Source organism: Arvicanthis niloticus, chromosome 21 (assembly GCF_011762505.2).
Source record: "Arvicanthis niloticus isolate mArvNil1 chromosome 21, mArvNil1.pat.X, whole genome shotgun sequence".
NCBI lineage: Eukaryota > Metazoa > Chordata > Mammalia > Rodentia > Muridae > Arvicanthis > Arvicanthis niloticus.
The window spans coordinates 22755387-22772630 of NC_047678.1; the positions used below are offsets into that span (position 1 = coordinate 22755387).

General features: G+C 46.8%; 1 protein-coding gene across 1 annotated transcript in view; it reads left to right on the forward strand.

Moving 5' to 3' along the window:
• Positions 1-17244, forward strand: part of Ky (kyphoscoliosis peptidase) — a 35381-nt gene that overhangs the window by 1584 nt on the left and 16553 nt on the right. The window contains exons 2-5 of the mRNA XM_034525051.2: positions 1428-1490; positions 5070-5132; positions 13485-13559; positions 15678-15740. Coding sequence (XP_034380942.1) covers positions 1428-1490; positions 5070-5132; positions 13485-13559; positions 15678-15740 — 264 coding nt within the window. The remainder of the gene's footprint in view (positions 1-1427; positions 1491-5069; positions 5133-13484; positions 13560-15677; positions 15741-17244) is intronic.

Genomic DNA, 17244 nt, shown 5'->3' on the forward strand with positions numbered 1-17244 from the left:
CCCTCAAGATACCCAAAACCTACCCAAAATGCCATGACTCCAGAAGGGCATACATGCTTTGGCCCTGACTTGGGGTTAAAGCACCCCTACTTGAAAGGCACTGGTATTTTTCCATAAACATTTTCCCAGCGAAGGTTTCTTAAAGATGCTAGGCAGTCGAGAGAGCTGTGTCCCCCTCTTCTGCACCAAAGTGGAAAAGAAGAATAGTGTAGAGTCTCCAAGGTCTGCCGCCACGGAAGCCCCAGGCCGTACCAACCTGTGTGGCCACACTTTAGGACACAGCCTGAGGGAGAAAAGCACTAAGTCAAACAACTTGTTTTGACATCTCACACAAATGCACAAGAACCCAAAATCATCCAAATCACAGTTTCTTCCTGTCACCTGCAAGCCAGTTTCCTACCTAAGAAGCAGCTAGAGGAAGGCCTTAACCCCCTATACCCATCAGAGAAAACTAAAGCTCAATTGTTGTCACGAGGCAGACACTGTGGCCTTGCACCAGAGAGGAGTCAGAGGGACAAGACACTAAGGCATGGAAAGTCACCGGAGATTTAGGATGCACGGCTGGCCTAGTCTCTCTTCTTTTCTCTAGGAATCCACCATGTTCCCAGTTATTTACATAGAACAGCACTTCCCACAGAGGACTATGGAGAACAACAGACTTTGCAGAAAAGATCAGGGGAGGGGGATTTGAGGAAGATTTGGGGGCTTCTGGGCAGGTGAAAGGTTAGAGCGCCAAACCTGAGACTGAGCTTCCTGGCAACACTGCTATAAAGTGTGCCACAGAGCAGGTCTTGTGGTGACACGTCTGCTCCCACTTCCCTGGGCATACATCAGTTCTGTGCCAGGGACTCAATCTCTCAACTACCACTTCCAGCCACTGCCAGGGAGAGAGCTTCCCTTCCCTTCTGCATTACATCATCACCAGATTGAAACACAGGTGCATCTGATGGGCCATGCTGAGACCTACACAGGCCCATACACTAGCTGCAAGGGATGCTGGGAAAGTAGGCAACTGTCACTCTCTACTGGCATAGAAACAGGCAGTCTTTGTCCATGCTTCCTGCACACAGAAATGGGTGGGCAAAGCAGATAGAAAACTCTCAGAAAAATAATACTTTCATACTTACATGTTGGTGATATGGGAATGAGTATTGGGCATCTGTATAGCAAGAGTTCCTTCTGGAAAATCCTGATAGCCAATCCCGTTATCACTAAAATCTACCATTTTCAAAAATATTTTTTTTATTTAAGGGATACATTGCTGCCTCAAATGTGTCTCATTCAAGGGCAGCCTATCTCAGATCCTGAAAGATCTGGTTCCCACCAGCCTTGTTTAGCACAGATGGGTCTGTAAGTGGGAAAGTGGTGCATGGCTCTCACCCTAGGGTTCCCTCCACAGAGTCTCACACCCAACCCTTCTCTCACAGGATTCCAAGGTGTCAGAAACGGAATCCGGAAGTGGCAAGAGTTGGAAGAAAACGGCTTTCAGGGTAAATCTCTTTTCCTTCTGTTTTCTATTTTGTCTCTGTGATTCAAAACCCTGACAAATGAATGGAAGAGTCTAGCTGTGCTCATTGGGAAACTGGCCCTAACAGCTGATCTGTAATCAAACATGGCTGCCTGTGGCTCAGCCAGGCCTCCAGGCCTCTGTGAGCCGGAAAGCTGTCGGGACTCCTGCCTTTCTGAAAGCTGCAAATGGGGAACGATGTCGTGAACTCTGGCACCCATTTGTTTTCTGGCTGAGCTATAGAAGAGAATTTGGCTTCACTTATGGTATTGAGGGTTGTGTGTTCCCACCAGAGGCAGGGCTGCTGATATCACAAAGACTATACAGCTCTAAAATGTGTTTGGGTGTTGTTGTTGTTGTTGTTGTTGTTGTTGTTGTTGTTGTTGTTGTCATTTTGTTTTTCTCTGGACAGACTAGGATAGTGGCCTGTCTTAAATCAGTATTACTTGAGGCCTGGGCACAGCCAGTCAAAGATTCTATAGTCCCTACTGACCTGAACTCTGGAAATACAGCTAGAAGTTCATTTCCAAAGCCTCCTCTTTCTGGTTCCAGACAGTGCTCTTTTCTGATGGCCCAGAACCTTTCTGGAACACAAGAGATGGGCCGTATATAGTGGTTTGGTTTTGTTTGCCTCAGAGATTGATTAGTCCAGCTTCCAAGGGGAAACAGCAGCACCAGCATGCACAACGGGAACACAGAATTCTACTAGGAATCCATCCTCCAGTCCTAGAACGTTGTTAAGGAGTTCCATCAGACCCCATCCATGTGAACCGTGGACTCAAATGTCTCAGCGTGCACGAGAGCACCCACCAAGGTAGAGTGAGTAACTCTGGCTTCACCAGCCTTCAGACAGTGGCAAAGAGGAAAAGCACACCAGGAAAACTAGTTTTATCTATGTTTATCCCTTCAACAGCTCTGTTTAGCGTTTACTTTTCACCAGGCAAAAGTTTAAGTGTTAGAGATTAAACAGTTAACAAGGAAGCCAAGAACCCTGTCCTTGTAGGGCTGTGTGTTCAAATGATTGCCATTTCCCTGTGTCCCTTACATTGTTCATGGGAAGGAGCCATCTTCAAGATGCATACACACCCATTAAGGAAGTCATCCTCCTGTGTCCTGGCTAGTGGATCCATATAAAGCCTCCTTAATGGGGGCTGAGCTATAGGGAAATTCTGACTCACTTGGGGTGGCAAAGGTTGACATCATAGCTAGCAAAGCAGTACTCTGGGCCAATAAGAAGCCTAAGAACAAAACTCCAGGAACTCCAGCCATAGGAATGGCCACTCAGAGAGTGTGTGCGTGCATGTGTGCTGGGTTCGTGTGTGAGCAGGTGAGTGAGCCAAGTGAGACACTGTGAATAAAAAGGGAACATCCTTTATGTTGCTCGTCTCTTTGCCTTGTGTGAGCCATCTGTCAAGCATCAAAGGCCTCTCAGAAAACACTGGAGTTGTTCTACTTTGAGTGTCTTCAAGGTTGGATGGGAGATTAGTGAAAAACTTCACGAAACAGAATGCAATACAGTAACTCTCAAGATGATAAAAAAAAAAAAAAAAAAAAAAAAAAAAAAAAAAAAAAAAAAACCTCCGAGGCTCTTGTTCACAGAAGGTGATTTAAATAGTCCTTGAAAAAAAATCTAATGTTTGAAGATTTAGTATAAATCTGACTGCAGAGAATGTCTGCAGAAACCCTAAATCCAGGAAACATGATGGTTCTGCCATCTTGCCAATATATGTAGTTTTAATATAAGACTTCGTCTACTTTTTAAATGACATGCACTTATGGGGAAATATAATAGCTGCTTTCCATGGTTTTTGATGCCAAGATCCAGGACACTAGCATTGCAGCTGATTTCATCACGTATGTGCCTTGTTGGTACCCAAGTCACCCAGTCCTGCTAACCAACAGGCTGTCCAGCCCCGGCAGTTGGAGAAATTTCATCTCAGAAGGAAGTGGCCCGATGGCATGTGCTGACAGAGTGTGCACAAATGGGACTGAGTGTGGTGTTGATCCAAAAGGGCACATTTGTTCTCTTGTTGCTACTCTGTACACTCCTTGGGCTTGGGTGTTGGCAAGAGAAAGGGTGGGGAGCCTGAAACACTCCAAACTTTTGGAAGCAGCAGGTGTTTGGGCTGAGCCACCCCTCTCCCAAAGCTCACCCAGCAACGGGCTTCCCCTGCTGTGATTGGCTGCTCTCCTTGGTCCTGGCTGAAGTCTGCCTAGCAGCACGGTGTCTGGTGCCCTACAGCTAGAGAGAAACCACTTGTGCAGCCCTGGCTATAAATACCTCCCAGGAGACATGCCAGCCAATCATCCTCCTTGAGGATTCCCTTCCCATCTCCTGTTTCCTCATGGACGTACAGCCAGCCATGCCCACAGAAGGCAGCCTTCCTGTCCTCACCCGAGTGACCTGGAGCTCCAGCCCAGCATGCCACATCACCCCACGTTGGCACACAATGGCAATGCATCTGGCCTTGGCTAGCCAACCATGTTCTGGAAGTCCTGGGGGCCTGACTCAACCCTTTCGTAGGAAAAGGCTAGAAATGTGCAGCTTCTCCAAGACAAACCTCTGCTGGGTGGATCCCAAGTCTAACCCAGCTGAGTGCCTCACCTACCTTGACCAGCTTCTGCTAGGAGAAGGCATGGGAAGCGTAGAGTTGCTTATGTGGTTGGCTCCACTGTTGTAGACTCCAGTCCTAGAGATGTGCTAGTTCCCAGGCTGAACCACTGTTTCCTCTAAAGTGAGGCTCGCTCTAGGTCACAGGGAGATGATGAATTGTAAGGGAAATTGTAGTATGAGAATCTCCTTCTGCCATAATCACAGCTCTTCCTCAGACTCGTCCTATATCCATGAAGACATGGTACAGGGGCTGACTCAGTAAGGATGGTCCCCAGCCACAGAACAGCCCTAAAGCAGAACTGAATTCATGCCTAGGAAGGTCGGAGAAGACAGTGGTGGCCTGTAGCAAGAACTAGGCATCTCTCTTCAGCATCACGACCCCCTCTGGGCTATAAGCGCATGTAAATACCACCAGTGGGTGCAGAGAACTCAAACATGTTGTGTGCCCTGTAATATTGGTGAAACTAAACCAAACTGAGTATCTTCCCGTCTTCAGGGCTAGAATCAGAGGCAGGTTACTGTCCTTGTGCTCCTCAGAGGGAGGAAAGAAAACTGAGCTAGGGTTTTGGAAACTTAAGAGTTCAAGTACCATGTTGGAACCTCCCAGTCCATTCCCCTGAAAGGTGTGATGATCAGTCAGACGTCTGTGTGTGAGAAAATACTTTGGAAAGTATAGCAAAAAGTCCAGAGCGGTGGTTCCATAGACCAGTAGAAAGAATCCCAGTCTGGATAGGCTTCCACTGGGAGACAGAGGGGTAGGCACTTGTGGACTCCCATGAATAAGGCTATGCTAGTCCAGAGGTGTGCACACCATGGCAGTTGATATGCTCAGCCCCGACCAGCACACAGTTATCTCAGGTGCACTCAGCTCCCTCGGTCCCCCTTCCAGGGAACGTTGTACTGTTGTCACTGTGGTCACTTGTCATCTTCTTTGTCTTCCTTAAATAGGAAACTTGCCAGAGAAGCAGTGCCTTCAGCAGCCTCGGGTCATCACTTCCTATGACAACCAAGGTAAGAGACAAATCGCTAACCACCATCTCTCCTGGGGCTGTGTGCCTGGCTCTGCTGCAAACGTGTACGAGCCCAGGATACGGAGATCAGGCTGCAGGGAACACCTCCTCTGTGGTCTATGAAGATTAGAGCATCCTTCCATCTCTCGGCATCCCAGAGGAAGAACTGAGAAACTGCATGGTCCACATCTGCCCTTCCCCTCCAGTCAAGGAACGAAGTCCTTGGATTCTGGAGTCTCACCATTATTGATATTGTCAGTGCTCCAGCTAACACTGAGTGCAAAGCATGCGCATGGGACTCGGCCAACCCTGATACACACTCAAGTATCAAAGCAACCCTGACTAGGTGATAGTCTCACTGCTTTACAGATAAGGAGACCAAGGCTTGAGACAGCTATCCAGCAAGGGTCAGGGCCAGGTCTCTGGTATCTTGCCTCCTACCCCAGCAAGGTCTCAGTTGTTAACCTTCACATGGCTGGGCTTCTGTGGCTCCCTGGAAATTGATGTCCTGCTGGCTCACAGTATCCAAGTCCTCCCACATCCTGAGTCACAAAGGTTTCTTGACCTCTCTTGAAGCTGGTCTTGATGAAACATCTCACTTAGTGCCTAGCTTCAACCTGGTCCTTCCTTGAGGGCCCTCATTTTCCCAGAAGTGCTCTGGGTACTTGGAAATGGCAGGCAAGGGCACTCTCTGCTGGCCAGGCTGATTCTGCAGTTGTTTAGATCTGAGATTACCACGAGGTAGAGTTGAGGTTTCCACTATGGCTGGGGGAGAGTCTATTTAAAGGACTCCAGCATCTCCCATGGCTCTTCATCAGATGCCTGCGGTTCTCGGGCTCAACCTAGAGAGTTGGCTGCCATTGCTGATGCCATAATACACAAGAAAACTATGCCACAGCACCCAAGGGGCATGGGTGTGCTCCTTCCTGGAGCACAAGAACCAATGCAGGCCAGGCTACTTCTCTGACACTGACTTGGCTGCACAAGCATCGCATCGGAGATACTCAAGGATGTAGAAAGATCATGAATGGGCTGCCATTCTCTCAACATGGGGAACACAACTGAGGTTCCTGTGTGTGGAGCTGAATCCTATCGAGAAGGAAAGACTGAAGGGGAAATTAAGGCAGGAGGGGTGGTGGGGGGGAAGGGGTTGTAAATGAGTTTCCTATAGCTCATTGGCTAGAAGCAGCAAGAAAATTTTTGCCTTAAGCTTCTGGGACTGAGAAGTTCGAGTCAGCTTTGCTGGGTAAAAGGCAGGTGTCAGCAGGCTGTAGCCTTTGAAGCCTTGGGAGGGAATCCATTCCTTACCTCCTTTTGCTCCTACAGGCTGCCAACATTCCTTGGCTTTATGGCTGTGTCATTCCAGTGACTGCTCCTATTATCACATGGCCTTCTCCCCTTTTAGGTAGGCAGCTCTCTCTCAGTCTCCCAGTTATAAAGTTATATTGGTCACATTTAAGGACCAACCAGATAGCCCAGAATAATAATCACTCTGAGATTCATAGGTAAGGTGCCATCTGTGAAATCTCCCTCACAGTCAGAGATTCTGCATGGGTAAGCTGAAAATTCATTATTCAGCTCATGATAAGGGCCCACTGTAAACAGAATAGAAGAGGTGTAGCTGAGTGGTTTGGCTAGCATGCAGGAGGCTTTTTAGTCTGATCTCTAGCATCCCCCGCCCCTGGATAAGAACAGGTGAGCAGCAACTGAGACAGAGTTTCTGTTTAAAAAAAAAAAAAAGAGGGGGTGGGACAGACACAAGGGCATCTGGGGAGAGATTTTAGCTGGGAGCCATGATGTGAAGGCACTCTCAGGCAGGCAGGCATCTGGTGGGTGTGGAAAGTCTGTGTCTGTGGCCAAGGGAAAAGGGGACATGAGCTGAGTAAGAAGCAGGAGTCGAGGCAGAGAGGACTTGGGGCAGGACTTACGGTCCTATGTATGGGTTGCCTTCAGTGTGCTGGCTTCTGCTCAGAATATAATTAGCAGACATCAGATGGCTTTAGACACGATTCCTCTAATATTGGGGAAATGAACAGAACAGAAGGGGGGTTATTAGAAGAAAGAGGACTCCCCTGGAGGTAGTATCATGCCCAATGGCAGGAGGGTTTCCCATGTTGTGGATCTGGGCTAGAAGGAGAGAGGGTGGAGACAAGGATTGAAGCATAAGCCAGGGGTAGACACAACAGATGCAGACTGGGGGAGAAAGGGGAAGAATTGGACATCACTCTGTGGAAACCTGGCATTCAGGAAACAGTGAGGACATCGCCACTGTGTGCTGAGTTCCTACTCATTAGCAAGCCTGGAACTCCTCTGGCTCTGTTCTGGGACCCTATCAGCTCCAGCACGGCTTTCTTGGGAGGTCCAATCATAGCATGAATCAGAGGCAGAACACGAGGTGTGTGCCACACATCACACTAAGCGCCTTTCATGGCTTCTCATCTCCCTCAGCCACATTCCCTCAGCCTTATGAATGAAAAAAATGGAGAAACTGAGGCATAGGGGCATCTAAGCAGCTTGCCTGAAGTTATGCAAGTAAAAGAACGAGTCATATCCCAGAGTTGAACATGTCTTTGTACCACTCAAAGCCAAGTGGGTTTAACTTCTGTACCACACTTCTCCATACAGAACAGGGACCTATCTAACAGAGCTGATTTGAGTACAAACTTCCTGCCCGCACCAGCAAGAAGTCCAAGGCTCCAGGTGGAGCTTGTTGTTCAAAATGATTCAGCTTCCCCTCCCCCTCAGCAACTTGTTCTGTGGTAGATTTTATACAGCAGGTGGAAAAAAAAGCACCTCGTGGTGCACAGGGGCCTTGGAAGATGGATCTACAGAAGGCTTGTGATTTGGGTGACAGGAGAGAGATCACTAAGAGGCATGGTGACTTCCAACCCTCAAGGTTGTGGCTAAGGAGTCAGTTCTGAAATGACACCCATCATGCTTGTCCCCAGCTTTTGGAGCTGACTGCTTCCCGGCTACTACATCCTGGAAGCATAGAGCACGCATCTGTTAAGATCTAGCCAGGCATGGTTCATTTGAGAGTGCTTTTAAGATGACAAATGTTTCAGTAAGATTTTTTTCGACTCTACGTGTTACAGAAAAGTATGTCCAGGCTGTAAGTGGCTCAGCATATACAGAGACTCTTTTAAGTCAATGGTGCTGAGTAGCTTGTATAAATCCTGGGACTCCTCCACATGCACACCTGTCTCCCCCACCCTCACCCCCATGCATGCATACACACCTATGCACACATGCTTGCCTGGCAGTATTTGTTAATTGATCAATGCTCCTGGCAGCCACTTCCAATCAGTCAGAGTTAATGAACAACACAAAACCCACTTGTCGTGCCCACATTAGGTATTCTGAGTAAATTGAGCTGTTAGACAAATACCAATTGAAACTTTAGAGCCATTGGGAGAGGTGCCGTGTGGAGGATGTCATCTGACTGGGTAGAAGGCCAGCCTAGAACAGTACCCACATAGACTCAGGACCCTGTATGCATCTCTGCTTTTGAGAAAGAAAGGAAGGAGAGTCAGCAGGGTTTAGAAGAGGTCCAGCCTGAAAGCCACTTCATAGGGGTAGCAAGAAATAATCCCTAAAGTGCTTTTACTAAACGGCCAAGGCTGCAGTTTCAGAGGTCTTATTTAGCAAATGAATTTCTGGGGAAGGGGACTGTGAGGGAGGCCAGCCAGGATGCCCAAAGTCCCAGGAAAAGTCTCTTATCCTTGACTATCAAGGTCGGTGTGATTGGCAGCTGCTTGGGATTTAGCTCTGACTTGAATTTTGCCTGAGACTCTTCGTGATGAGAGCTAGGTCAGGTTATTATATTTATTAAAACCTCAGTTTTATTTGATCTAAAAGTGAGGCTGGTGCACTGTCTGCCTCTCTAGTGAATGCTGACCATCTTGACACAGTGTGATGACCTCAGGCCATTCCTTGGGGACAGAGAAGTCTCTCAGATGGTCTCCTCAGTCTCTGGAGGAACGCAAAACTCCAGAATCAGGGTGAGAGTTTAACTGAGTTCAGAATAAAACAGCAGCACAGCCTAGGGACAGCCCAGTCCTGGGCAAGAAAAATAGAGTGAAAAACTGCAGGGAGGAGAGGGGATCCAAATGACATCAGGAGGAGCCGGTGGATGGCAGGACCCCTAAACATGAGGCCACCTCCCCGTTAGTCCCAGAAAAGCCACAAGAATGGTTTGTTTCTCAGCCCCATCAGTCTTCACAAGAAACATGGTTGGAGGAGTGCATCATGATGTATCTATGTTAGGAGCAGTGTGATGGAGAGGCTCTCTGTTGGGCCCTAGGCTCACGCCCTGTTCACCGTTGAGGCTCCTGTAAGGCTACGGTCAGTTCAGCCCAGCAGTCTCCAAACAACAGCTGCACTGGGTCAGACAGACTCCTTTGCTGCGGGGGCTGAAAGCATTGTGGGTTGTAACCCACAGTAGTGAAAGCATCTGGGGGAACCTCTCGCACTTTGCCTTTTGCAAAGCATCTTGTGGCCACACACCACTTCGGTAATCACCTCAGAAAGAGTTGCACAAGAAAGTGAAGAGGCCAAGTGAACCAGGGCCACAAAGGGAATATGCTGTGAATGAAAGCAGAGCCCGATCTTCTGACAAGAAAGGACTCACTCCCTGAGTTCTGAAATCCTCGGCATCTTCATCCCAGCATTGCAAAGCTGGTCTCACTGGCAGTGAGTGTGCTAGATTCTATACTTTACAGGTGAATGTTGGACTAAAGAGATGGCTCAAAGGTTAAGAGCGTTTCCTCCATAATCATAAGGACTAGAGTTCGGATCTCAGCACCACGTGACAGGGCAGACAGCCTCTCAAATGTCTTTAACCCAGCTCAGAGGCTGGCAGAGACTGGAGGCTCTTGGGACTTGCTGGCTTCCAGCCTAGCTGAAACACAAGCCTCGGGTTCAGGGAGAGACCCTGCCTCAAAGATATAGGCAGAGAGTTATAGAGGTCACCTTATGCGTGAACCCCACACACAATACACATATACCCCCATACATGCTAACTAATTGATTAGTTCACTAAATATCTAAAATGTATGTTAAGTCTTTTTGGTCTGGGGAGAACATATTCTATCTCTGGTCTCGTTAGCGTGCAGAACAAGTTTTAAAAGCATATAAGAAAATCAATAATGTTTTTCCAAAAGAAAATAATTGCAGTCTATTTTAACAAAGGATTAATAAAAAAGGAACTCTTTCTTACCAAACCATCAAGGGAAACATAATAAATCAATGTATATTATAATGATGATGGTGATGATGATGATAGTCAACACAAAAAATTAAATAGCAAATAAAATATAAAGAAACTACACTAAAAATTTTTAAATACATAAAACAATGAGGTGCCCTTCATTAATAAAAATTTAAAGGATTTATGGGAGCAGGTGCCAGTGAGCTTAGCAGGCATGTTTGTGTTATCCACCACCACAGGACTCAGCTGCTAGTGGCATCGGGAGCTTCCAAGCCTGCAGGTCTGCTGGACGATCACTGTCCACGCCATACCCGGCTGATCTCGGTTCTTGGCTGAGCTAGTGCTGGCTGTCAGCTGGTGGGCTGGCTGGAGACCAGACGGTTTCAGATAGCCTCACCTGAGCAGCCCTGCTCTGTGCCCTGTGGTCTCTCACCCATAGTCTGGTGCACACACAGCACATACTGTGGCAGGGATGCCAAGAGTGCAAGCAAGCATCGCTAAGTCTCTCTGGGGCGATACTCAGACCTTGAATAATAACACGGCTCCTACCCCATGCTAATCAGCCGTACTAACTCGTGAGGTCTGCCTACATCCAAGGGGTGAAAGAAAATACCCCTTGTTAGGAAGAAGGTGAAGTGTGGGCAATCAACCAGGGCAAGAATGAGCGAAGAAGGCAATCTCCACCCCAACCCTGTTGGTGGAATCAAAAGCCAATGGATGGATGTGTGGGAAAGTTGGCCAGTATTACAAAAGCCTTACAAAATCTTCATTCCCTTCCATCAGTGTTTAAGAATTCACCCACAGGAACTGATTGGAAAAGTGTGGAAGATGTCTTCTTTATTCTGATGTTCCCATCATCAGTGATAATAGCAAAGCACTTGGGGAGTGCAGAATATCCAAGGCACAGTGCAAGGCACAGTGAATACTCTGAACATGTGACATGAATGTATGTTCCACTACCTTCCAGGACTGAGTGACACTCTCTACAGCACCACAGAAGCCACGCCAGCTGATGGTGACATTTGATACTTCTCCACAGTTGCTGGGTTGGTTTTTTTTTTTTTTTTTTTTAATTAATCCTTCCAGTCTCTGAGAGAAGAGAGCTGGTGTCTCTGACTATAATGTATATTTGTCCATTCCTCTTTATAATTCTGTGGGTTTTAGTTCAGATGTTTTAAATCTTTATGTTCAGGTGACTACATATTTGACATTGTCACATCTTCTTGATAAGATTTCTTCACTATTATATTTCTCTATCTCTGGTGTTTTCCTTTGCCGAGTGGATGTGTTATTGAGCAAATTGTCTTGGTCTCGATGTACCTAAGAAATGTTTTTATTTTATTCTCATGTGGAATTTTTATTGGACAGAGACAGTTAATTCCTTTCAGAATTTTTTAAAGATTCTACATCTTTTCTACCCAATTTCTGATGAGAAATATGTAGCAACCGGATACATAACGTGTCACATATCCTAGGGTTTTCAGGGACATTGTATCTCAGTGATGTGATTACGTCATGTCTGGACTTGGTCTTCTGCTATTTATCATGTTTGGAACACACTAAACCTGAGTCCCTACATGTATGTCTTTTCTCAAATTTGAGTAGTTTGTTATTTCTTCGGCTACTTTTCTGCCCACATGATTTTCTTACGAGAGATATGAACAGTGGATTTCTAAATATGGTCCTATGATCTCTGAAGCATTGTTGGCTTTTTCCATTGTCCAGATTGGACCCTGGCTGCTGTTCTCAGGCTTTTCCTTTTGTCATGGAGAATGTTGTAGCTCATCTTTTGTTTCAGTGTTAAAATCTTCACTTGGTTCTGTCCATCTTCTGTTTCTTTCCTGAGTTCTGTATCTTTTGATTTATTTCAAAATGGTTGGCCTTTAGTTTTGGAGCACGGCTAATGTGCCATTTTATAGTCTTTGGGTTAAATGTGGGTTGTCATGGTTGGTATCTTTTCTTCTCAAACTGAGATCTTCCCAGGTACTCTGCTGAGTAGTTCTGAGTGGTTGCCTTTGTGGGGCCTATCTGCTTGCATGCACCATGAAGTGACCAGTTCAAAATGAGGACATTGTTCTTCCCCCAGAGTTTGGTATTTAGACTGTGGTATATAGTGCATGGGGAGAGACCTGTGGTGTGCAGCTGAGAGGTGACCATGGAAACTTATTTGTAACTTTAGGGAATTACACTTTATCACATACTTCCTGTTTCTCTGGCCAAAAAAGCTGGAGCTCTGGTCTTTTCACTCTGTAGGGTACCTTTTATAACCCGTGTAGAATCAATCAGCAAGAGAGATGATAGAGAGAGAGAGGGAGAGAAGGAGGGAGGGAAGGAGAAAGGGAAAGAGGTAGGGATGAAGGGAAGGAAGGAGAGAGGGAAAGAGAGGGATGAAGGGAGGGAAAGAGGTTAAAGCAAAGGAGGAATGAAGGGAGGGAAAAGGGAGGAAGAGAGGTTGGAGGAAGGGAAGAAGGGAAAGAGAGGGGTGGAGGGAAGGGGAGGAAGGAAGAGAGGTTGGAAGGAAGGAGGGGATGAAAGGAGGGAAGAAGGAAGGGAAGGAGGGAGAGAAGGAGAGAAGGAGGGAGGAAGAAAGGGAGGGAGAATTACACATGCCACGTATGCCTGGCTACTAACCTCACTGCTACTCACATAGTTGCTTTTGAACTGAATCAGGAAAATATAGAATAAAGAAAAACATAGCAGAGAATGTCCCAACTCCCTGAGACAATAAGGGATGCTCACCCTTCAAGTAGAAATTGATTTTTTTTTCTTGAGTACTCTTTTACATTCATTCTGTACCTCTGGGTTGGGATGCCTTTGACTGAGGTGTTGCCAGAGCGGGAAGGAGAAGGGTAGACTTGTCTCGCAGCCTGGTCCTGGCCACCCCCAACCCTGTTCTTTTCTGTCACTGACTTTCCAGGGTCTGCAGGTAGGTTTCCCCATGCATTACTAGTCAGGCTGGTGGCTGTGTTGGATAGGGCAGAGAGTGTGCTTGTGTTTGTTGTTTGGGTTAGTCTGGAAAGTGTGAATTATCTGCATATTCAACAGAAAGCTCTAAAATGAAGCATGTTCTGCCATTTGAACATCTGTCATGAGATGGAGTGCCCTTCCTGGCAGCATTTGGCTAAGAACATCACTCCTTTGCAGGTACTCAGCTGACGGTGGAAATCCACCCCCAAGACGCCATGCCCCAGCTGCTTAAGAAGTTCTCTTTGGCTAAACGTAAGTACATGTGCAGGGCTGCTCAGATAGAGGGCAGGCAAGGGCAGGTGGGTGAGCCAGATTCCAGCCTGGACATCTTCTGAGAAAAGCAAAGAGGGGCTTGAGCATCCAAGCTGGGAGAAGGCAGAAACTCTACTGTTCTACACACGCCCGTTGTGTTAGTTCCTATTCTCATTGCTGCCACCACCTGATGAGAATCAACTTGAGGGAGGAAAGATTTATTTTGGCTCATGGTTTGGGGAGATACAGTATACCAGGACAGAGAAAGTTTGGCAGCAGGAAGTTTCATAATGGCAGGAGTGTGCAGCCGGACTCATCACTGCCTCATGTGATGATCAAACAGGAAGCAGGAAACAAGCAGGAATTAGAACTCAAGCAGGAAGTAGAACTCAGCTTCAGTGACTTAAGAACTGCCCACCAGTTACCCATTTCCTCCAGAGAGGCTTCACCTCCTAAAGGTTGTACATCCCTCCAAACCAGCATTACTATCCAGGGACCGAGTGTCCACACACATAAGTCTATGAGAGCATTTCACAGTCAAGTACAACACTCAGACGCCGCTGTTCTTATGTCTCTGTAATGAGGTCCAGGTGATGGTGCACATAACTCATAGTGCATTCTCTCACCAGACTGTCGCTACCTGCGTTTTAAGATGCCATCTGTGGGCTGCCAGGATTCATGGCATGCACAGAGCCAAGTACTTCCCGTGCCTCAGCTTTGTGACCTTTATGCAGATGCTGGTATTCACCGAAAGATAAAGACCCAGGTCCAACTCTGAAGTTTCCAATCTTAGCTATAATATGTGGCAGTTGTCAGTATATGCAGGCAGGCAGGATCCTGACTGCAATGACTCTCTGTCCCTGCTCCATCTTCACCCTGGCCTGCCTCTTGGCTGATGGGGGTCTCATGAGGATAGAGGCAGAGGAGGCTCAAGTCCCCTCCCGCCATGTCCTCTCAATGATGTAAAACCCTCTAAGGCTACTCTTGCAGCCTCCAGCAGTCAGGTCCCCAGAAAGGCAGTGTCATGTGGCTCTGGGCTCCACAGTGTGCTTTCACTTCACCTTCTTTTAGATTCTTTTTTCCATATAGAAAAGGAGAAAATGAAGTACAACACCCTCATAGGGTTGTCCTTAATTCCCAGTAAACACTAGCTACTCGGAACCCTGTCACTCCGTCTGAAGATGGAGGAGGAGGAAAAAAGAGTTCCAAGGAAAAACCAGAGCCTATTTCTGGGAATGGAAAATACCTTCTCAGCTTTCAGTTCCTATATTTACAACCTGAAGTGGCTCTGGGGGCATAAACCAGCTGCCTTGGTGAGCCCACCCACAGTTTCAAATGGGTTCATTAGACACCACATCTTCCTGACCTGGCTTGGAACAAGCAGCAAAAACTCCTTTGCTTTTTTTCTCAGGGACTCTCTCATTGGTCACTATTCACAGCATAGGGCCACCTACTCCAAGGGCTGCATGACTTTCTGGGCCCCAAGTTCTATAAACATTCCCTTTTGTGCCTCTATTATCATTCTTAGCCATACTCGGTTCTTGTCTTGGGAAGGCATTAAACTGCCTACATATACTGACAACTGCCCTGTATTATAGCTAGAGCCAGAGGCTTTGGAGCTGGACCTGGGTCTTTATCTCTTGGCCAGGTAACTTTCTTGGACAGTCATTTCTCCTTTCTGAGCCTTATTTTGCTGACTTGGAAAACACGAGGCGAAGACAGGTCAAAAGACTGAGGCACAGAAAATACTAGAAGAAACCTGTTTGTACTTATAGCATCTGTGGCCTTGATCCAAGATGGCAGAATGCAGAGGAGGGGTGAACCACATCTCCATGTGGGCCTGCTGCAGGGTATAAAGCCTTGAGATCACAACATGTTCTGACTCAGTTCAAAGACCATAGATCTCTTTCCTGTTGTGCGTTCCCTGTTTCCAGTTTCTCCTCTGGCCCAGAAGGCCTCATGGAAGGTTTAGCCACAGTGCATGGTGGGTGGGGATGGGAGCAGGAAGTCTATGAGGGCAAGCATAAACAGGGAGAGCAGCCAGGCTGCTACTTAGAGAATTGTCAGTGCTTGCTTTCTGTTCCTCCTGAGGTATCTCTGACCTTTGGGATATTACAGGTTTACAAGGTGATAAAAATGGAAACATGAGACCCCGGCAACCCGGAGGGAAAGATGCCCATGGTGAGTCCCAGGCCTTCTCTGGGGCCTCTTGAGAAAGCAGTGAGTTGGCCTCACGGTCCAGTCTCCAGCCAATTGGTACTGGCTTAGTGGGACAGCGGGAGTCTGAGACCATCTGTGGATCTGGGAGAAAGAGTGTCGTGATTGACTAGTAGTGTCTGCCAAAGACACAGGTGAAGAGGGAAAATTCTTATGTCATCGGTGTGCTAAAGATTAACCCCTTCTGATTACAAAACAGTCTACTACAGGAGACTATGGTGGACTCAGGATGCAGAAGGATGTTAATTTGGAGCTGGAAATGTAGCTCAGTTGATAGTGTGCCTACCTAAGCAGACATGATGCTCGGGGTTCAGTCCTCAGAACCAGATCAACTGGATATGCTGGCATACTTCTGTAATTCTGGCACTCAGGAGGTGGAAGCAGGAAGACCAGAATTTTCACCCTCTGCTATATATAGAGAGAAAAACAGCTTGAACTGGAGACCCTATCTTAAAAAAAAAAAAAAAAAAAGTAAAACTTACACTTAGAGTATAGCTCAATGACAGAATGCTTACCCACCATGTGCAAGGTTCAATCCCCACTGTGACAAAAAATGCAAAAATATAAATAAAATGGAGTGTCAAATGTTTCTAAGGTGGGTAGCAGGTTAGATGTTCTGGATTGGAACACTGCGTTTTCCTCTCATGTGTCTTCTCTAAGCCTCAGTTTCCCCCCTTGGTAGGCCAGATGCTATCTGTGGCTCTGGGCACACCTGCCTATTTTATTTGGCCTTAAAATCAGAATAAGTTAATTAATGCTCCTGGTATTTTAAGTATCTTCCTATAAAATCATATTCTCCAATTTGATTCTTATATAATCTTCTCGGAAGGTAGATTTAATGAGGCATGAATCATCATGGGTATTTTGAATATAAAATATCAAATATTGTAAAAATGGAACCAGGAAAGGAGGAACTAATAAAATAGAGATTTTTAACACCATTTTAGAAACGCCATTCTTCTAAACAGGAAGGCAAGGAAGGGCTAAACTGAGTTAGAAGCCTGTGTGGTGTGAAGGCCCACCTGATACCCACTTGTCACTCCGGTGCTCTTATCTGACAGTGATGGGAGGCAGGCTGAGGGCACTCTGAACCGTGAGGCACTCAGCAGGAGCTGGCCAGTTATTCCCCTTCTGGTGGGGGTGACCGATGTATGGCTGCCTTTGGACCACACTAGATGGTTATATCTGTGTTAAGATATCCCAGCTCCAACTCTGTGGGTAAATATGAGCCAGGATGATGTCACCTCCTGAGTCCCAGATCTGCCTCCCAGCCCTGACTGGGGTGCTCCTGTATCCAGTGGGAAAACCTAGATAGACACTAGCCCTTAAACCAGTATCAGCATCCTATTTTCTCTCTTTCTTTTTCTATCCCTGTGGACTGACTCAAAGTCTGGATTTCCTACTGGGAGCCTCCTATGGGACCCAGGTGGCCAGCTCTGACAGGCTTTCTTATACCCAGCATGCCTTA